The 22,374-nt window shown below is 46.2% G+C and overlaps 1 protein-coding gene across 1 annotated transcript in view; it reads left to right on the top strand.

The window, feature by feature from the left end:
* CRACDL (CRACD like) overlaps positions 1 to 22,374 on the top strand; it is a 75,125-nt gene that overhangs the window by 51,888 nt on the left and 863 nt on the right. Inside the window, exons 9-10 of the mRNA XM_064371278.1 lie at positions 19,628 to 19,815; positions 20,907 to 21,051. Coding sequence (XP_064227348.1) covers positions 19,628 to 19,815; positions 20,907 to 21,051 — 333 coding nt within the window. The remainder of the gene's footprint in view (positions 1 to 19,627; positions 19,816 to 20,906; positions 21,052 to 22,374) is intronic.

Genomic DNA, 22,374 nt, shown 5'->3' with positions numbered 1-22,374 from the left:
GACTCTGCTTCGGGGACTCCAGCTGCTTTGTCCCCAGCACCTGGATTATTCTTCTTCCTCTCTTCCACACCTTGTGTTCCTTCTTTGAAGGAATGGAGGAAGCTTCAGCAGAAGAAATAGGGAAGGATTCAGTGGTGGTTGATCATAATAAACAGAGGAGCCTGGCTTGCCAAAGGGGCTGAGCCTCACAGGGGCTATGCTGGAGTGATTACTGCAAGCTTAGTACATGTCTGTGCTCCTTGAGGCAGAGGAGCCCTGTTTATAGGCCTGGTTCATAATTTGCTGATGTGTCCTAGGAAATAATTGCCCCGGGTTATCAGCCTTGTTCATTTGTGCAGAACATTATGCATCCTCCTGTTGGTTCAATCCATCCCAGAGTCTAAATTACAGGTCATAAAGCAGCTTCTGCACACAGGATTAGAATAAGAACAAAGGAGTTAGAGAATATTGTGTGGAAAAATTGCAAAACACAGAAAGTATGTAGAAAAAAAATCACTCCTAAGTCTGCCTTCCTTCTAGTCTGTCTTGTTTCTGGATATGAGATTTACTTTTTCACAAAGTCGTGGTCACATATTGGTGTTTTGGGAGGTAGCACAAGAAACCACCCTTCTCACCTGGGACCTCATTTGATAACCAGCATTGGCTTCTAATCTGAGCTTGATTCCTCCAGACAGGGTTGGTGACACGGTGACACATTCCAGTCTCTGATCCTCTTTTTCTAAACTCTGGTACTCACTCATTTGTGCATTCTTTTTTTGAACAAATATTTAATGTCCTCTTGCCATCAAGCTCTGTGTTGGCCCCAAAAGATGGGGAAAGCACAAGGTCCTGACCCTTGGAGTTTATCGCATGGAGGAGGCTCGTGTTAGCTGGATGCTGGGGGAGTGCAGACAGCCATTTTCTAGCCTACCTTGTCTTTGGATGTCATAGCCATTTTCTGAAGGAAATGAACTGAAAGAGACTGTCACCCTTTTTCAGTGACACAGTTCAGATATATTCAAATTCATCTGGGTTAGAATACAAGCTGTAGGGGGGGTTTTGATACCATGCTAAAAATATATTCCTATCTCTTGAATTTTTAAATTTTCATTTTATTGTGATAAGAACATATAACATGAGATTGATCCTCTTAACAAATTTTAAAATGTACAATACAGTATTGTTTTCTGTAGGTACAATGTTGTAGAGCAGATCTCTAAAATGTACTCTTCTTACATAACTGAAACTTTATAAACATTGATGAGTAGCCTCCAATTTCCCTCTATAGAAGCTATAAAAATAGAAATTTTAGAACTGGAAATGCTGGAGTGGCTATATTAATATCACACAAAGAAAACTTCAGAAAAAAGACAATTATTAGTGATAAAATGGAACATTATATAATGATAATTTCAGTAATATTGGTGAATCAAGAATGCATAACTGTACTAAATGTATATGTCCCTAACAACAGAGCTTCAAAATACATGAAGCAAAAACTTGGCAGTACTGAAAGGAAAAATAGATAAATCCATAGTAAGATGTAGAGACGTTAGCACTCCTCTGTCAGTAGTCAAGAAAAGTAGCAGGTAGAGGCCAGGTGTGGTGACTCATGCCTATAATCCCAGGACTTTGGGAGGCCAAGGCAGGCAGATCATGAGGTCAGGAGTTCAAGACCAGACTGGCCAACATGGTGAAAACCCATCTCTACTAAAAAATATAAAAATTAGCTGGGCATGGTGGCTCATGCCTATAATCCCAGCTGCTTGGGAGGCTGAGGTAGGAGAATTGCTTGAACTGGGATCCGGGAGGCAGAGGTTGCAGTGAGCTGAGATTGCGCCACTGCACTCCAGCCTGGGCTATAGAGCGAGACTCCATCTCAAAAAAAGAAAAGAAAAGTAGCAGGTAGAAAATCAGGAAGGATATTTCAATTAGGCCAAGTTGGTTGAACATTATCGTCAATCACCTTGACCTAATTGGTATTTATAGAACCATCCACCAGCCACTGCAGAATACATGTTCTTTTTAAGTGCACATGGGACATTCATGAAGATAGACCATATTCTAGGTCACTAAACAGCCCTTAATAATTTAAAAAGTTTAAATTATGCAGATCTTGTTCTTTGCCCTTAATGAATTAAATAAGAATTTGATGACATCTGAAAAATATCTGGAAAGAAATACGAAAAAGATGATCAAATATTTGAAATTAAACACTACACCACTATATTATCCATGGGTCAAAGAGGATGTCTCAAGGAAAATTAGAACACTGAATTAAAACGAAAATATAACGTTATATATCAAAATTTGTGGAATGCAGATAAAGTGGTACTTAGGGAAACTCAACATTATTAGAAAAAATGTTTCAAAGCAATAATTTAAGCTTCCACTTTAAGGAGCTAGAAAAAGAAAAGCAAACTAAAAGCAAGCAGGAAAGAAAACAGAGCAAACATAAATGAAAATATAAAATAATATTAAAAATTAATGAAACCAAAAGATGGTTCTTAAAAATAGCCAATAAAGTTGATTTAAAAACTGAGCAAAGAAAGACACAAATTACAAACATTATGGAGTATCACTACTGACCCTACAGGCATTAAAATGAAAAGGGGATACTATGAGCAATTCTACGTGCATAAATTTGACAAATGCCAAGAAAGGGGCCAATTCATTGAAAGACACAAACTATCAAACTTAAAAAGTAGCATGAATAGTCCTATATATGTTAAAGAAATCAAATCTGTAGGGAAAAACCTTGCAGAAAACTCCAGTTTCACATGGTTTCACTGGTGATTTCCACCAACCATTTAAAGAAGAAATAACACCAATTATACAAAATCTCATGCAGAAATAAGGGAGAACATTTCCCAACACATTTTATGAGGCCAGCATGATTGTAATACTGGAATTAAAGACAATACAGAAAACTATAGACCAGTATCTCTGAATTTAGGTGCAAAATTCTTTTTTTTTTTAGACATGGGTCTTGCTCTTGTTGCCCAGGCTAGAGTGCAATGGATCTTGACTGACTGCAACCTCCACCTTCTAGGTTCAAATGATTCTCCTGCCTCAGCCACCTGAGTAGCTGGGACTACAGGCATGCACCACCACACCTGGCCAATTTTTTGTGTTTTTAGTAGAGATGGGGTTTCACCATGTTGGCCAGGCTGGTCTCGAACTCCTAACCTCAGGTGATCCACCCACCTTAGCCTCCCAAAGTGCTGGGATCGCAGGCATCAGCCACCGCACCTGACCTAGATGTAAAATTCTTAACAAAATATTATCAAATTGTACATCACAACCAAATGGTCCTGGAGCATAGGAATATTCATGGGCAAAAGTATGAACCTTGACCTAAGTCTCACATCGTATACAAAATTAACTCACAAGGGGTAATGGCTGGGAGGCCGAGGCGGGTGGATCACGAGGTCAAGAGATCGAGACCATCCTGGTCACATGATGAAACCCCGTCTCTACTAAAAATACAAAAAATTAGCTGGGCATGGTGGCGCGTGCCTGTAATTCCAGCTACTCAGGAGGCTGAGGCAGGAGAATTACCTGAACCCAGGTGGCAGAGGTTGCGGTGAGCCGAGATCGCGCCATTGCACTCCAGTCTGGGTAACAAGAGCAAAACTCCGTCTCAAAAAAAAAGGGGGTTATGGACTTAAATGTAAAATGAAAACTATAAAACTTTTAGAAAAAAATAGGAGAAAATATTTATGATATAAGGCTAGGCAAAGACATCTTAGACTTGACATCAAAGCATCCAAACTGGAAAATTTGATGAATTCAACATTATTAAAATTAATAACTTTTGCTTTGCAAAAGACCTAGTTAAAAGCCTGTAAAGACACACTACAAACTGCAAGAAAAGATAGGCAAACTACATATCCAATAAAGGACCAGTATTTAGAATATATAAAGTCTTCTCAAAACTCATATCTTTAGCTCATTTTCTACTTGGTTTGTAAAAAAAAGCAAACCGGTTACAAAGTGGGCTAAAGACATGAACAGACATTTCACCAGAGAAAGTGTACGTATGGCACATAAGCACCTGAAAAATATGCTTGCCATCATTAGCCATTAGGGAAACACAAAACCATAATGAGATACCATTACACAACTATTAAAATGGCCAAAACAAAAAATATTAATAATACCATTGTGCTGGTGAGGATGTGGATAAAATGCAACTCTCATTAGAGTGTTATCTCTATAGCTGATGGGAATGCAAAATGGCACAGTCACCTTGGAAAACAGTTTGGCAATTTCTTACAAAATTAAAAATGCGCTTACTTATGACCCAGCAATCCCACTTTAGATATTTATCCTAGAGAAATGGAAATGTACATTTGCACAAAAGCCATACATTAATGTCTACAACAGCATTATTCATAATCACCAAATCTAGCTGGGCACGGTGGCTCACACTTGTAATCCCAGCACTTTGGGAGGCCGAGATGGGTGGATCACTTGAGTCCAGGAGTTCGAGACCAGCATGGCCAACATGGTGAAACCCCATCTCTACTAAAAATAAAAAATTAGCTGGGTATGGTGGCACATGCCTGTAGTCCCAGCTACTCAGGAGGCTGAGGCAGGAGAATTGCTTGAACCCAGGAGGTGGAGGTTGCAGTGAGCAGAGGTCACACCACTGCACTCCAGCCTGGGTGACAGAGCGACATTGTCTCAAAAATGAAAAAATAAAATAACATTATCACCCAAAACTGGGAACAACCTACATGTACTTCAGCTGGTGAATGGGTAAGCAAACTGTGGTACATCCATATGATGAAAAACTACTTAGCAATCAAAAGGAATGAACCCTCAGTATGCAGAGTAAACTTAATTGTGCATGCTCAGGAGATGAAGCCAGTCTTTCAAAATTGCAAACTGAATTATTCCATTTCTATGACATTTTGAAGAGGCAAAAATATAGGGACAGAAAACAGATCAGTAGTTGCCAGGGGTTGGGGGTAAAAGGAGAGTCTGGCTACACAGGGGAAGGAAGAAGGAATTCTTCAGGGTTTTGATATTCTGTATCCTGTTTGTGACGGTTGTTATAAGAAACTAAACATATTAAAACTCATAGAACTGAACCACCAGAGGGTGAATTTTACAATATATAAATGTAAGAATAATTTTCAAATACAAAAAAAAAAAGGGATAGCAGCCTCTTGCCCACCCCTTTCTGAACCTCTTTAATCCCACTCCCCAGGGGGAACCGCACTCGGCTCATCCGCTTTCCCTTAAACACTGCAGTCATAACCACACCAAGATGGACATCCAGATCTAGGCACGTGAATCTTTTTATTTTAATCACAACAATGCTGTATATCTTGGCTTGCATTTTCACCCCACAGTAAAGCATGGGCATCTTTTTCTTATCAGAGTGAATTGCCTCACCTCATTCTTTTTAAGGGCTACACAGTATTTTATTTAACTGTTTCCCTCCTGAGGGGCATTCTGCTTGTCTGAGCTTTTTTTCCTCTTGCTGACAGTGCTGCAGTAGTTACTTGTCCATTTTAATGGTTTTCTTGTCCATTTTAATCTATATGTATTCACACTGTTGTTTCTCTATGATAGATTCCTAAAAGTGGATTTTCAGGTTCTCAGATCATGTGCACTTTTAATAGACCACTTCAAATTACTCTCCATAAAGGTTGTACTGGTTTACTCTTCTTCCAGCAGAATAGAGACTATTTCTCTACTCCCTTATCAACAGTAAGTGTCATCAGTGTTTTTTTTTCCTCCAATCTGATGGATGAAAAATGCCAGTCATGTTGTTCACCTAGGTCAGCAAGTTCTGGTCATCCTAATGCAGCATCTTTATCCTCCCATGTCCCCATGACAGCCTCATCTGTAACCTGACACCTACAGTGCTTCCTCCCTCCAACCCTCTTCTTACCCTTTCTTTCCAGGTCTTGGACGTAACCATGGAGCTTTCCTCTTTAAAAATTCTCAGTGTCTCCCATTATATTTAGAATAAAAATCAAACTCCTGGAGAAGGCATTTAAGACTTTTTAGATTCTGGCCAAAACAAACATTTCTGCCTCTCTAAGTTCGTCAGCCACTCCACTCCTTCCGTCATCTCCTCCAGCCCCACCCCTGCTCCGGCTCCCTGGCACTCCATACACACCCCTGCCCATATTGAGCATACTTCAGTCAACCCCTGAACTAGATCCTAAGCCTTGAGAACTTCCAGGTTTTTCTTCCTCTGTTGAGCACGCATACCCATGCCCTGGAGTTCCCAGCCTGCAGTGTGTGGTCCTTGGACCAGGCTGTGTCTGCATGACCAGGTGCTGGGATGAGGGAGCAAGGGAGGGGCTGGGTGGTGAGATTGAAGACTGTGGATCTGTGGGTTTTACTCTGAGGAACACCTCTCAGGGGCTGTGGGATTCTGAGCAAGTTGGGGCGAATTAAGACTCATTAAACTCTGAGTCTTAATTTCCTCCTTTATATAATGAGGTTATTCGTAATAACAGCATATAGGGCAGCAGAGGCATTTTAACTGCAAAATATGATTCAGTTTCATAGAGTACAATCATACTTTCCTAAGTATGTACTAAAATATTCTCATCTCAGCAGCACAGAATGCTGTGTGAGAATGGGATTCCCTTTGTCCCAGTTTTGGTTAAGGCACCAATGCAGAAATGTAAGATACCAGAGAGCACGTGTGCAGGATCTGTGGAGTCACTAACCACTCACCACCCCCACCCTGAGAATATGTGGAGAGTCGGGAGGAGTAAAGGGGATTTGCAAAACACTTTCTGCGGAGAGCACATGGCAGTTCTGTGGACCACCAGTGTAACAGCCGTGGAACTAGAGGGAACTGACCTCATCCGGTCTGCAAGGGTGGCTTCCATGTGACTGCTTAGAAGCTGGACAGGTGTGCCCTGCAGGGAGACATGGAAGACTGCTGCCAGACTCAGGCCACCTGTGGGCATGGGGCACACCGGACTGCCACATAACCCACCTGTGCTCCCAGAGCCCCACCTGAGGGGCCAGCCAAGAGGACAAGGGGACAATGAGGGGCAGTCCCAGCCAGAGTCTCGGTGGTAGCTGGGAATCCCCCAGTGTCAGTTTCAGGTGTCTGCCAGGCCCAGGCAGCACAAAACCTTGTAAGGTTCCAGAGAGCCCTGCTGATCTCACCACTCTCCTTCTTCCCCAACTCTCAGCCCTTGGTAAAGGAGTCCTTGCCCCAACTCAGACACCCTGCATTTAGGAGTCATAACCTGACTTCACCCAGAGGCTACACATTTTAATTACTGATTAAAATGGATTATAACAAAAGTGACCATGGTGACTGCTGGTACCTGAGAAGTACTGGGATGGTGCTGGAAGTTTTACAGTCTCCACCTGGGATAGGGGGACCATGGAGACCAGGATCAAGCAGTGCTTTTCTCTGTCCAGAACCTGCAGGTGCAGTGCTCTGGTTCCTGCACAGATGCAGTCCACCTCCCAGGAGCAGAGAAGCAGCACCACCCATCCCCTGTGGCTGCACTGGTGCCACTTCAGAGGGATGGCTTCAGTGCTTTCTCCAGGGCAGCCATTAACCTTTTGTGGGGGTGCTGAGACCCTCTGTGCACTCACCCCAGGGCTCAGGAGAGAAGTAGGTTTAAAGAAGAGAAGACAGTGTCTTCATGACAAGTGGGCAAGTGTCCCAGGCCCCTCTGAGCAGGGCCAAGGGTGTGGCAGGAGGTGAGGTCTGAGCCGGCAGCAGTGTGGACCTGTAACACAGGCAGCCCTGGGAGTACATGTCCTGGGGACCAGGGGTACTGGCTGGTTAAAAGAAGTATCTACCAGAGCCTGGGGGCAGGGGGCAGATGTCAGTCCAGTTCAGGAACTGGGCCATCTGGTCAGGTGAGCACTTTGTATTAGCCAGAAAGGGGACAAGATACCGTGGGCTTTCTCTTCAGGCTTTCTTTGGGCAGAAGCTCAGAGCAGCATCAAGATCAGTGGTTGACAATGCTGGCTGCAACTTGCGGTCACCTGGGAGTCCCCCCACACACAGATTCGGTAGACTGGCCCAGGGTGAATCCCTGACAGTGGAGTGTTCAAGGCTGCCTAGGTGGTTCTAATGTGTGGCCAGTGTTGAGATCCTGGGCTGTAGGACAGCAGTGCCTCTCAGACTTGGGAGTGCTTATGAATCTGCTTAAGGTAATGCTTCCCACTCAGTATGTCTGGAATGATGGCAGCACTGCTGGTCCATGGACCACACTTGGAGTGGTGAGGCTCCAAGTCTGTGCTGTCCAACACAGAGCCACTAGCACATGGCTGTTTAATGTAAATGTGAACGAAATTAAAACAGAGTTCCTCATTCACCGCAGCCACATTTCAAGGGCCCAGGAGCCATGTATAACTAGTTGACAACACAGAGGGCATTTCCATCATTATACAAAGTTTTACTGGGCAGCACTGTTTCAGGCCTGTCATTAGCAAAGAGCATCTTTATGAGACCCTGTAAGGGTTATGCTCTTCCCCAAAATGGCTTGGGTATCAAGGCACCATTATACTTCACCTTTCTGCTTGTATGCCTGTCTCCCTATATCAGCTTCTTGAAGTCGGAGTCTGCAGCAGATTTACCTTCGCAGTAATGGGTAAACAATAACAATAATAGCTAACACATAATAAGCACTTACTAACTTACTAAGTGCCAAGTATTACATTAAATGCTTTATGTATTTTCAACAACAATCCTATTTAGTAAATAGGAAAACAAACTTAGGTTAAAGAACTTGCACAAAGGCATGTAGCTAGTAAACTGTGGGGGAGAGGTGGAGGCTGCCTGGGCTTACTGCAGCTGGCACTCCCCAGTGTCATGCTGCCCTGCAGTGGTTCTCAGCTGGGGCAGGCGTGGGCCTCAGCAGACCTTGGCAGTGCCTGGAGACATTTGATTGACACAGCTGTGGTAGGGTGGGGGTGGGATGTATACCAGCATCTAGCAGGTAAAGATGCCGAGCATCCTACAGTACACCAGACGGCTCCCCACAGCAAAGACCTATCCAGCCCAAAATGTCAGCAGTGCCAAGGCTGAGTAACTTCTGTTTGCCACTCAATGAATAAGTTAAAATGGGGAGAAAGCGGTTTTATAGGACAGTCGTGAGGTCATACCTCTTAGTAAGAGATAGCATGTCAGGTAGTCGATGAAGATTAGAGATCAAGTGGTCTGTGTTCAAATCCCAGTTTTGTTACATATTGGCCAAGTGACCCTGGACAAATCACTTTTTTCCATAAGACTCTGTGGTCCCATGTCTAAAATGGGGATTGAAAATATCCTTACATTACAAGGAGGGCTGTGAGGATCATTATGAATATGATGATACTGCTCTGAAAGCAAAGATGGAATAAACCTTAGCTGTGACCATTTCTTTGGTCGGGAAAAATTTCCCTACCTGCTTAGGGGTGGGTGAAGGAGGGCTCAAATGTAATAGAGAAAGGGAAATCTGAGCTCCAAGGACAGGGGCCGTCCCTGGAATGATTCCTTACTCTTCTCTGTTGGCCGCCCTAGACAGTTCTTATAGAATTCCGGCAGTTCCTGGAGATCTGAGGTGGGGAGACAAGGAATCTAAGGTGAGGCATTTGTGTACATTTCAAAGTGTAAGTAGAATAATTTTTCTCCTTTTTCTCATTAATATGCTGTAGCTCAAATTTATTTTTAAATAATAGTACCTTTCCCTCCCCACATCCTTTTGAGTTCCCAGTTATATCACCTGGTTGGGAGTGGAGACCAGCTGACTCTGTGGAGGTAGACTGGTCATTGCCTCCTGCTGAGAGGCTTGCTTTAATTGCGCAGACAGTGGCAGTTTAGCAAATGTGCTTTCAGTTCAGCCTCTCCACTGACAGCACCATGCCCTTGAGCCTGGCCCTGGCTCCCCAGGGTCTCCACTGTGAGATGTGGAGGTTGGACCGGGCCACCCTGGGATGTCTGCCAGCCTTGACATGCCAAGTGCTGGGCAGCTGTGCCAGAAGTCAGGAAAAGAGCCTGGCAAAGCATCTGCCCCTTGGGGTGCCCCCAGTACACATGGCTGCACGTGGCTGACCAGATTCCTGGCCCCACCCCACACACCCAAACACAGATGTGATTCACGATTGTTTTTTCTATATGAATGCTTTCTCACAGATGTTACCTGTGAGCAACAGATCCCCAAAGCAGGTGTAGTTGGGGCTTTGACAACAACCAAAGCAGACCCCGGGGCCCTGTTTGGGAAAAACTCACATCAGTTTCTACTACAGGGACCTGAGCAAATTCCTGCCCTGGGACAAGGACCAACATTCACCCCTCCCCCACCCCCGACCCCATGACAAATATGCTACCGTATGAGGCCCTCACAAATAAATGCTGCCACTGCGAGACTTTCTGATGCCCTCAGCCTTTTCACCCGGACTGGATTAGTTGTAAAACCATGACGTGCCGCTCATTCTCACCGTTTAACTGAATGGGCGCTACCTGGATGAGTGAGTAGAGGATGCTTCATAGACACTGTCCATGCTATGGGAAAAACTGCCCCTCCTGGCCCTCCCTGCCCTTGCCTCTTATGATCGAAGCGTGCTACCAGGGCTGTTAAAGCAGCAGTGGCTTTTATCTTCCTGCCATGTAGAGTCGAAGCTTGTGTGAGAAGAGATATGTAGGCCAGAGGAAGGCAGGTTTCTGAGCATCAGCTGGGAAATTCGAACCACAGAAAGCCTGGCCTGGGGAAGCAGGAGAGGCTGAGGAGCTCTTAGCAGTGCCTCCTGACCTGGGAGTCAGGTAAGGGATGAGGGCAGTTTGGCCCTGGCAGCCCCATGCTGGTGGCTGGGAAAGAAGCTCCCAGAAACAGTGTCCTTCCATTTTCCCTGAGGCTGTAAAATGAGTCCGTTTGGAGTCAGGTCCTCTGTGCTCACTGATTTGTGCTGTTCCACCTAGGAGAGGAAGTGGAGCAGGAGGAGGGGAGGCTTTGGAGGATGGCAGGAAGAGAAAGATTGTGTGGGTGAGGGGAGGTAGCAGTTAGAAAAGGCAAAGGGGGTGAGGCCCTAGGCAGGGTGCACTTGAGGCTGTGGGGAAGTGAAGCAGTGGGAAGGGTCCGCTGGTGAGGGCATCTGGGGCATCTTGCTTAATCACAGTGTGGAAACACAGCTCTGTGTGCAAACTTGCCTCATTTCTCTATGTGCACAGGGAGCTAGGCTCTTCTTCTTGGTCACTCTCAAGCACCTAATGACTCCTGTCTTAGGTTTTGTTTTTGTTTTTTGTGTGCTTTTACTTCTAATTGAAGAATAATATACGTTCAGAGAAGTACAGAGATCCTATGTGTGTAGATTAATGCATTTCTAGACTGAACACACCAGACCAAGAAACAGAATAAGACCAGCACCCTAGAGGCCCTGCCGTGTCCCTTTCACCAGGATCTGGAACTCATTCCTGGTTGTGGACCATGGTAGCTGTCAGAGGATCCTCTGGTCCTGATGTCTCTTGCAAGAGAGCCTGTCTCAATGCACTGGAGAGAAAGATTCAAAAAATCCTTTCTGTCTAGACTCAGCACCTTCCCCAGGGCTTGGCACCTGGTGGGCACTCATCAGGTCCAATCTGTTCTCATTGTCTAAGGAAGTTACGTTCTGGAAAGTCACTGCAAACACTAACAACTTGGCAAGTACTGAGTCACTGCTCCTAGGGGAAATGCAAGGTTAGGTTCCTGTGTGCCTCTGGTCACTGCATCAATAGATCAACACATAAGATGCTTTATTTAGTATATATTGTTGATGTATTGACACTGAACACACAACCAACAGCACTGTAACTCAGGCCTGAATGAGGCATATCTGACACACACATTATCTCCATCAGGCGCACCACAGCCTCCTTGGGCTTAGGAACATTAGACAGCATGTCAGCACTCCACTTGGGGGCCTAGTCAGCAGAATCATCAAGAAAACCTAGAGCCCCCAAATGTGGCACTGACTAGACCACAAAAATGATACCGTATATCGTGTAAGAGCTAAAACAATAAGGCAGCACGTCACTGTTTGACCTCAGCTGGGAACTTGCACATTGGGAAACTCAAATTTTTTGCTGTCCTGCACATGTCTGCAAATAACCATGCCAATACCATGCATGTTGATTTTGGCATTACAAATGTATTTTAGTGAGTAGGCAAATTCTCCACTATGGAATCAGTGCACAGCGAGGATTGACTGTATTTGTTGCATGAGGAGAGGAAGGAATGGCAGTAAGCTTAATTCGAGGGGCAACTGGGACACAGCCCCATCTCCTGTCATTAACAGTGGGAGCTTGCCCTGTGAAAAGCTCTTGCTCAGTCTCAAAATGCTCAGCATAGTTTTGAGATGAAGCCTCGGGCAAGCATTAGCACCCCAAGTTCCACAGTGAGATCACACTTCTTGGCTCCAGGACAGATCTGATGATGAGCGACTGTAGACTTTGCCAGTTTGTATTGATCAGGAGTAGCCTGTGAGTCAAGACTGACAACAGATCAATAAATGCTTTTAAAAAACAAACCCCTCAAATCCTTCATGTGGGAAGCCTAACAAACCCTGCAGCAGTGGGGTGGCCCCATATGTCCCCAGGGCCTGGGGCCCAGCTCTGTGGACAGTGTCTATAGACAGGTCCCATTTCTACCAGGTCAATCAGGGCTGTGGCAGTGGACCTGGAAGGCAGGCAGAACAGAGAACCACTGCTCTATTTATGAAGCACCGAGGCACAGTGACTGTTCTAGCTTCAGCTGGCTGTGAGAAACCGTGATGACGTATCCACTTTAGATCCGAGGTCTTAGTAAACTCGGGCCTCTTTTTCCACAGAGAATGTTGTGAAGACCTGGGAATGAGCTGTCGATGTGCATTTTTAGGATGACAGCATAACGGAGAAAATCGGAAGTGGTATGCCAAAGTGTTCACACAGCTCCCTTGGGTTGTTGATTTATGGGAAGCTTTTTTCTCTTTCTTTATACTTATATCTACTTTCTAAATCTGTACAATATGCTTGTGTGCATCTATGAACAAGAAAGAAATGTTATGGAAAGAATAAGTTTCTTAAAAATTGCTGCATCAGGCTGGGTGCAGTGCTTACACCCATAATCCCAGCACTTTGGGAGGCAGAGGTGGGAAGATCACTTAAGACCAGCCTGGGTGACATAGTGAGACCCAATCTTTACAAAAACTAATTTTTAAAAAATTAGCCAGGCATGTGGCTCGCACCTGTAGTCCCAGCTACTCGGGAGGCTGAAGTAGGAGGATCAGTTGAGCCCAAGAGTTCAAGGCTGCCATCATCACACCACTACCCTCATCACACCACTGTACTCCAGCCTGGGCCACAGAGTGAGACAATGACTCTACCAAAAAAAAAAAGAAAGAAAGAAAAGAAAAGAAAAATTGCTGCTTCAGAAAGGACACCATATACCAAATTTTTAAGAGGCCTGGGAATCCTGCTGCCTTACCTTAAGGCACAGCATCTGCTTTATCTCCTCGGCCAAAAAGCAAGGAACCTGGAAGTTTACATTGTACTACGGCTCACTGCCTTTCTGGAGACTGTTCTTGATAGCCCCCAGCTTCCAGACTTAACAGCTGCGTCCCTAGTGTCATGGGGGTGTGGTCCATCATTGGGGTCTCACCCTGGCCCCCTCAGCTGGTCATTACAGAAGTCTTTCTGAAGGAAAAAAACAATACCTTAAGGGTGAATTTTTTTAAATATATATTTTATTGCGTTTTAGGTTTTGGGGTACATGTGAAGAACATGCAAGATTGCTGCATAGGTACATACATGGCAATATTTTAATAGGCACTAAAAGAACTAACCGTCACCAATCAGAAAGTCAAAATGAAGTGGTGAGATGCATCTGTCCCACCTAGGCATTGTTGAACATCTCTAGAAATGGCTTAACATTGAGGATTTTTGAAATGGTTCATTTTCGGTATTTCTGAATACAAATAGTTCAGTAATAATGCCAAATGTGGGTCTGGAAACTTTATGGTTCTCTCCTACAGGGTATTTAGAGTTCTGTTTGAGTGGGTATTTTAAGAGTGATTCCCGGAAATGCAAATGAAAACTGGGCTCCCATCTTGGGCAGTATGTCCTGCATCCAAGATGGCCAGCCTGGCCATAACACACAGCCTGTGCATGGAGGAGGGAGCACCGCCATGGAGAGCGGGACTGCATGCACACTGGTGTGGCTTGGGCCAGGCTCCTCCGCGATGCCACACCAGCAGGGCAGCCCCGATCAGTCTCTTCCACACTGTGGCAGATGTGACCAGGATGAGGCCCTTGCAGGGCTTGCAGGCAGACAGGCACACACACAGCATTAAGGCGGTCTGCTAGAGCCTGTGGACAATGTTCTCAGGGAGCCGAGAGTCAGCCTGGCTGCCTGGACCTGCAGGAGGCTGGGGTGCAACCCAGTGCTTGCTGTGGTTTTCTTATCACAACAACCACGAGGGCTCATTGTCATGGCAGAATGACTCACTGGCCTCCATCAGCTCTGGGGTAAAGTTTTCAAAAGTCTATACCCCTCCTTCAGCGTAAACTATAATAACAACACTGGCAACAACCACATAACAACAACAGCAATTGTGGCGGCAGCTAACACCAGGTACTGCGCTAAGGGCTTTCCCTGGATTCTCTCACAGAATCTTCACAACCATACTGAGAGGTATAGACGGTGGGTATTTCACCTGATCTTCACAACCACACTGGGAGGCATAGGTCGTGGAGTATATCATGGAGTCATCACACCACACTGGCAAAGGTAGATAGTGGGTTATCTCGAAATCTTCATAACCACAGCGGGAGGTATAAATAGTGGATTATCTCACAGTCAGACTGGGAGGTGTAGAGACTTCTGTTTTCTTCAGTTTTACGCTGAAATCAAGTCTCAGGGAGGTTCTGGAAGTTGCTCAAGAGCAGTAGCCGGAGGCCCTAAGCTAGCTCTGCAGGCCCCAGGGCCACATCGTCAGTAGCTCCCTTGCCCCGGCCCCAGGGAGGAAGCATTCTTCATCAGCACAGCCCATTGAGCCCACCCCCAAGAACAGGAGCCCTCAGAAGTTAGTGCTGGAGCAACGTCCTCTTCACGATCAATCCTGGGCTGCAGGGGGCATGTTAAGGAGAAGGAGGAATCTGGAGAAGAGCAAGCTTGCTACCTGCTCCTTTGAAGGAATCCTTTCCTTATATGACAACACAATATTTTCTCTGATCAAAAGTTGTTTTCCTGCGAGTTAAGCTCGAGGAGCTTTGTGGCTGTCCCAGCTTCCTGCACACTCTGCACTGTGCCTTTGGAGGCATCATGCTGCATCTGCTCTGCAGCAGACCAGACTTGCTGCCCTGGGGAATCAGGCTCTCCCACAATCCACAAAGGTGATCACACAGATACAGACCTGGAATTGCTGGTCCCTGGTCTGTGAAAAATGCTCCTGGGCTGTTGGTTGCAAACCCAGGCACACTTGACAGCTGAAACTCATTGTCAGTTGGGGAGGAGAAATTGAGATGTCAGAGTCTTTAGCCAAATCCCTGGGAGATTAAGGTTGTCTGTGTGTGGAGGCAGGAAGAGGTAAACAAAGGAGTGTTTTCAACTGATTTATCTGAACTGAGGCCACATCTACATTATCCTGGGATTAATGACATTTTGAACATGTTTAATCTCAGAAGCTATTTTATCAGGTAGCCTTGACCCTGAATGTTCATGCTTGAGCGGTCACATTGTAAGGTCTTCAGCCTCTGAAGCCTGCCTTACCCTGCACATTGCCAGGGCCTTCAGCCCCTTCTCCTGCCCTCCCCAGGTGGAGCATGGCACAGATCCCAGAGCTCCTACACACCCAGTGTGGGTGCCAAGCACAGGAGGCGAGCATACAATTCGGAGAGGCCTCCCAGGCCCCTGCCACAGAGCAGAATGGCTCATCACACAGCTGCTCTGCCTGTGCTCACTGGGGACAAAGGCGCCGCTTCTCTGAAGCTCAGCACTGTGGACAGTGATGCTCAGCCCACTACCCCTTTCTCAGCTTATCTACTGAGAGGCTCCACGTGGAATCTCGGGCATCTGTGAACTACATCAGGGAGCTTGAGTGGGTTTTCTCCCTTTTCCAGGTGTCTAGACCCTCATTCGCCATTCTTGCACCCCTCTACCTGTGAGGGTGGCCCTGGACAGTACCTGTAACAGGGTCTGGAGATTACAAGGGCCCCCTTGCATTCCTGACAAGGAAGAAGGTGAGAAAGAAGAGAATACAGAATAAAAGGAAAGACAAGCAGTTGCAGGGAAAGCGGCAGGAACCAAAAAGGAGAGAAATGGTGGTGTGGTCATAAGCTGGCCCAGTGTTTGGAGACACTGCCATTGCAGGTGCCTCATCCCACAGCATGGCCTGGCCCAGCCAGGGCACCCACTCATTCCTGTGAGTCTGCACGTGAACACAGACACACGCTTAAACACACACACAGTACAGCTGGAAACATCCCTACCCCACAGACAGGCAGCAGCAGGTGACTCTTCTGTGCTTGGATTGGAATTCTGCCAGCATGCTCTTGATGAAAGGAAAATGCATCTCTTGCCAAGCTCAACATTTAGAACTGCACCTGGTATATAGTCTGTGGCTTGTGTTTGTTCAGTAGATAAGAAATGCTTATGACCAAAGGCAAACTTCAGTTGGGTAGATGGTGAACTAGCAAATACGTCTAGTTCCAGACACGGGAGGCAAGCGTCTCAAGAGGTTACAGAGGAATGAGGAGAGAGGCTGACCAGAACAGACTTAAGGCAGGAGGTGGTGCCTGGGGGCCGTGGTGAACCAGCAGGGAGGATTCTAGAACAAGATATCCAAGCTCTTGTCGCCTCTCCTGAGCTACAGCCATAGCCTCCTTCCTAGCTTCCTCCTAGCCTCTCATCCCTCTGCAGTCAGACTGACTCTCCATAGAACCTCCAGAGTGAGCCCATGGTTTAAAACTCCCACAGCTCCCCATTATGGACAGAAAAAGAAAAAAGGCAGAAAAGACCCTTCCTCAGGGCTGGTTTACGTTACTCCTCCTCCTGCCCCCACCCCAGCCGGGAAGATTGTTCTTCAGACCCCAACCCTGAAGGCACCCCTACTCCCACTCACCAGTGTTAGGCCCTGTGTCCACATAGCCCTTTGTATATTTTAGCATTTTCCAGTTTCTACCAGTAACTTGCTTGTATCTTGTCTCTCCAACTAGACTTTGAGCTTTTTGAAGGAACAATTTGTTGTTTGTTTTCCCACCTCAAATATAAGGCAGTCCTTGCCCACGGCAAACACTGAATGAATGGAAAGAAGAAAGGCGAAACAGGAGAATAGAAATGCTGGGCTTGGCTAGGAATAGAAAGTAGGGCTGGATTGTACACTAGGAAGCTTTAGTAATTTCAGCAATTCTGCCTGTTGGATCAGGAGTAGAAGAGAAAACACTGGGAGCAAGCAATGACGGCTGAGGGTCAGGAGCAAACAGGAGTTCCAGATTAGGAACAAAAGTCAGACGAGGACCTAGAGAAGGGCCTCAGAGGCTGGAGGGATGCCCCAGGAGGATAGCTGCCCCCATCCCCTAGAAGAGGATGTGCAACCACATCAAGCTGCAGGAGTGAAGCAGGTTGAGGACCAGGCAATGCCTTGGGATTTGGGGTTGGGTGGTTGGGAGAATGGAGAGTGGTGTCATCTCATGACTGGGTCAGGAACCGGCTGACAAGACAGAGGCAGAGGCCATTTGAGCTATAAGGGTAGAGGAGGAGGCCTTAGGGGACAGTGAGGCTCTGTGGAGACTTCTTTCAAGCTCAAGCTATGGAAGACCCAAGCATTCTGCAAAGCTCCAGGAAAGACATCAGTGGGAGAGACTGAAGAGTCAGGAACGGGGTAGGATGAGTCCAAGAGGTGGAGCAGGATTCCCAGGGGGCCAGTCGGGTGGAGGCCCCAGGGAGCAGCCAGAAAAAGGAGTGGAATCCATCCTGGCTGCCAGGGCCAGGGGAGGTCCTAGGTGTGTGAGGCTGAAGACTCTTCTCACCCCCAGCAGAAGACTGTAGCTTACAAAGCAGTGGCTCCCCACCCCCTTTTCCCTCCTTGGTGACCAGCAGACTAAGGGAAAAGAATTCCAGCCTGAACTGGAAGCAGAAACAAAGGCAAAGCAAGTACTATCCTCTACACACCAGGGCAAGGGGTGGAATACATCAGGCCACGGAGAACAATGACATGATTCCTCCTGGACATCTGCATGTGTTGCTGTGAAATGGAGCTGTTGTCACTCAGCTGACTCAGCCACACTGTGTAGAAAGGAACCGAGGAGAGGTGCCAGGTGGATGGAGATCAGTTTCGGCTTTTGTTTTATCCTGTGGCAGGCAAACATCCAGAAGCAGGCTCACAGGGAACCTTGGGTTCTATGCTTTTATGTACCTGTAAGAAACCACTTATTGGCCAGGGGAGGTGGCTCACCCCTGTAATTCCAGCACTTTGGGAAGCTGAGGCAGGTAGATCATTTGAGCTCAGGAGTTTGAGACCAGCCTGGGCAACATGGTGAGACCCCATCTCTACAAAAAATTAGCTGGGTGTGATGGTGCATGACTATAGTTCCAGCTACTCAGGAGGCCAAGGTGGGAGGCTCACTTGAGCCTGGTAGGCGGAGGTTCCAGTGAGCCTTGATTCAGCCTGGGTGTCAGAGTGAGACCCTGTCTCAAAAAATAAAAAAAAGAAAAAGAAAAAAAAAAGCTACTTATTTAATCTAGAGATTTCCTTTCTCTATTGATGAAGGTAATAAATTCTTATTGTAGAAAATATGAAAATACAGAATTGTTAAAATGTAAGAGGAGGGGAATCACCCACAATTTACTACCCAAAGATAAGCACAGTTAATGTGGAAGGAAACATATGGTGTCTTTTTGGTTTTTGTTTTTTTGATACGGAGTCTTGCTCTTATTGCCCAGGCTGGAGTGGAATGGCGCTATCTTGGCTCACCGCCTCCCAGGTTCAAGCGATTGTCCTGCCTCAGCCTCCCAAGTAGGTGGGACTACAGGCACCCACCACCACATCCGGCTAATTTTTGTATTTTTAGTAGAGACGGGTTTTTGCCATGTTGACAAGGTTGGTCCCGAACTTCTGACCTCAGGTGATCTGCCCGCCTTGGCCTCCCAGAGTGTTGGGATTACAGGCATGAGCCACCACTCCTGGCCAACATATGGATTCAAAAGCACTGTTTCTTTTCTCTCTAGAACATTAAGGACAGCAACTGTGGCCAGTTTTTGGTCTTACTCTCTCCACAAAGGGAAGGTTATACTCACGATTTTTAGAAGACAAGAGATCAATAGTGTGTCTGCAGCATTTGAGCATGAGCAGGAATCAGGTAGTATGTACTGGTCCAAAATGACAGGATTATATTAAAGAAATCTTATCTATTTGTGTACTTATCTCCATCCAGAAAGGATTCCTAGGAGGAAGTTGGCCTTAAAGTACAGACCGACCCTATAGAAGCAATTGCATTTAATTTTTTGTGGCTCAGACTAGAGGAGCATAGTCCCTCTGATATATCTTTACAAAGAAAACAAAGTTCCCTAAAGAAAGTAATCCTCTCACCAGAGGGGCTCCCAGCCACCTTACAAACTGAACCAAAGCAGTAATCTTCTCTGTGTGGGAACCGAAAGGGTGAAACCGAAGAGGGAACAGGACTGTTTCTATAACCTTGTGCCTTTACCCACAGAAAAGAATCTGCTGCCTGCAGCAACAGGGCCTGGAGCTGATGGGCAGCCTGCACCGCCCTGGATCACTGTCACTCGGCAGAAGCGGCGAGGAGCCTTGGACCAGCCAACCAACCAGGAAGACAAGCCTGGGGCACGGACCGGGAAGTCTGAACTGGGAAAGCAAGCCAAGGTGCCCGAGAGAGCCCAGGTGCTTAGAGCAGACACTTTCCATTCTGTGGGTGCAGGAGGGAGTAGCCAGCTGGGGTTGGGGCAGGGACCCCGTAAGGACCACAGGTCCTGCATGGGCATCACAGGGACCGTTACCTGTGATGGTTGCGGATGTGTGATTGAGAGCCAGTGAAGCAAAAGAAATGACTTGCCAAATCGTAACCTCCATGATGGAGCATTCTGCCTGCCTTTGCCTATGCTGGGCTGTTGGGGATGCAGAGAAGCACATGAATCACTTAGGCAGTGCAGACAGCTCCCTGCCTCCTTGGCAACGCAGCAGCTCAGCATCTAGAAAAATGGAAGGAGGTTAAAATAACTTCTGAGTTAGACACACAGCGATGATGTCAACAGATCCATCCCAGCTAATTGTGCTGTGAGGAGCAAGCCCTGTTCTTTGCTGCTCCACTGGCCACATGCTGGAGCTCCTCATTCCTTACCTGGGGCTGCAGGGCTGGAGTCTGCATTTCCATTTTGTACTCTGAACTGAAGGGAGCTTTCACCAACCCAAACAATATGCCTAGAATCAGGCCAACTCGCAGTTTTTGTATCCCCAATAGCACCATGATAAATCTGTGTGTTTCAGCCATGTGGGGAAGACAGCCTGAACCTGCAGTAGGACCTGCTTCCCTTCGCTTTAACCGAACCTCAACTATACCCAAACTTGAAGACCCAAACTTGAAGACCCTCATGCAGGCATAGGGAATTTAGAAAACAAATATTAACCAGTTTGGGACATCTGTAACTATACCAACTGTCATAAAAATCACAAAACCAATTCTAAACAAATCATCTTGACTTTCAAATGGAATCCCTGCCATCTGGCACTGAGACCAGGTGTGGGGACAGGAAGGAAGCCGTGATGCACGTGTGTGCCAGGATAAGGCTGCATGCTGGTCTGAGCGCCAGCATCTGACCACTCCGTGTCAGTGAGCTGACACCAGGGCCCTCCCGAGAAAGTGCCAGCAGCACGAGGCATCTTGGGCGAGCAGCCCTGTGGCTCTTCACTTTGGTTGTGTTTGCCCCTGTCTGAATCACTGGTGACTTGGCAGCATGTGTCTTGTGTCCCGACAGGAGCCTGTGAAGCAAGCTGACTTTGTCCGCAGCAAGTCTTTCCTGATAACCCCTGTGAAGCCTGCTGTGGACCGGAAGCAGGGGGCAAAGCTCAACCTCAAGGAGGGGCTGCAAAGAGGAATCTCATTGTCCCATCAGAACTTGGGTATGAAATCTGCAAGCATTACCACATACTTTGAAATCATTTTGCTGGGTCATTCCTGCAGTTTGGGTTTTGGTTTGGTTTTTATGAATTACTTGCCACATGGAGTTTTCTACACAGCTCTTATGGAGATATAATTTACATGTCATAAAACTCATCCATTTTAAGTGTACAGTTCATTATACAGTTGACTCTTGAACAACACAGGTTTGAACTGTGCAGGTCTATTAAATGCTGATTTTTTTCCAGCCAAACTCAGATGGAAAATTACTGGTATCCTCAGGATGTGAAACCTGAGAAAACAGAGGGCCATTTTTTTGTGTATGTGGGTTCTATGGGCTGACTGCAGGACTTGAGTATTCATAGATTTGGATATATGCAGGTGGGAGAGGTCCTAGAACCAGACCCCGGCATACACCGGGGGATGAGTGTGTATTGACAGTTAGCATGTATGTGTTCACAGAGTTGCACAACAATATTTCCCTCACGCTAAGAAGAAACCTCATGCCCATTTATAGTCAATTCCTACTCCCACTCCTAGCTCTAGGCAACCACTAATCTACTCTGTCTCTATAGATTTGCCTTTTTTGGACATTTCTAATGAATGGAATCCTAACGTATGTGCCCTTTTATATCTGGCATCTTTTACTGAGCATAGTGTCATGTATCAGTATTTAAGAATTTTTAGTCTGGGTGTGGTTGTTCATGCCTATAATCCCAGCACTTTGGGAGGCAGAGGCGGGCGCATCACCTGAGGTAAGAAGTTCAAGACCAGTCTGGCCAACGTGGCAAACCCCCGTCTCTACTAAAAACACAAAAGTTAGCCAGGCATGGTGGTGCATGCTTGTAATCCCAGCTACTCGGGAGGCTGATGCAGGAGAATAACTTGGACCCAAGAGGCAGAGTTTGCAGTGAGCCGAGATGGCACCACTGTACTCCAGCCTGGGCAACACAGCAAGACTCCATCTCAAAAAAAATAAAAATAGAAATTTCTATATATTTTTAATTGTGGTGAAAGGCACAAAGCAGAATTTACCACCTTAGCCATTTTTGAGTGTACAGTGCAGTTGTTTTAAGTAGAAGGACACTGTTGTGCAGCCCATCTGCAGAGCTCCTGCCGTTTTATTTCCAAAGTCTCTCCTACCTCATTGCATTGCCAGACTGTTTGAGCTTGCTCGTAAGTCTTTTTATCACATAAATAACATATTCTAGGACTAGATCTTCTTATATGTTCACATATTATTGAATTTTATGTTCGAGAACACAGTTAAGACCTTGATGTCTATTTCAAGAAACACAAGAGGCTTGAGGGAAAATTCAAAGTCA

This window comes from Aotus nancymaae, unplaced genomic scaffold (genome assembly GCF_030222135.1).
Source record: "Aotus nancymaae isolate 86718 unplaced genomic scaffold, 86718_ANA_hifiasm-v0.15.2.pri h1tg000131l, whole genome shotgun sequence".
NCBI classification, from domain to species: domain Eukaryota; kingdom Metazoa; phylum Chordata; class Mammalia; order Primates; family Aotidae; genus Aotus; species Aotus nancymaae.
The sequence above is the reverse complement of the archived record's forward strand: the minus strand, read 5'-3'. Positions and strand labels throughout refer to the sequence as shown.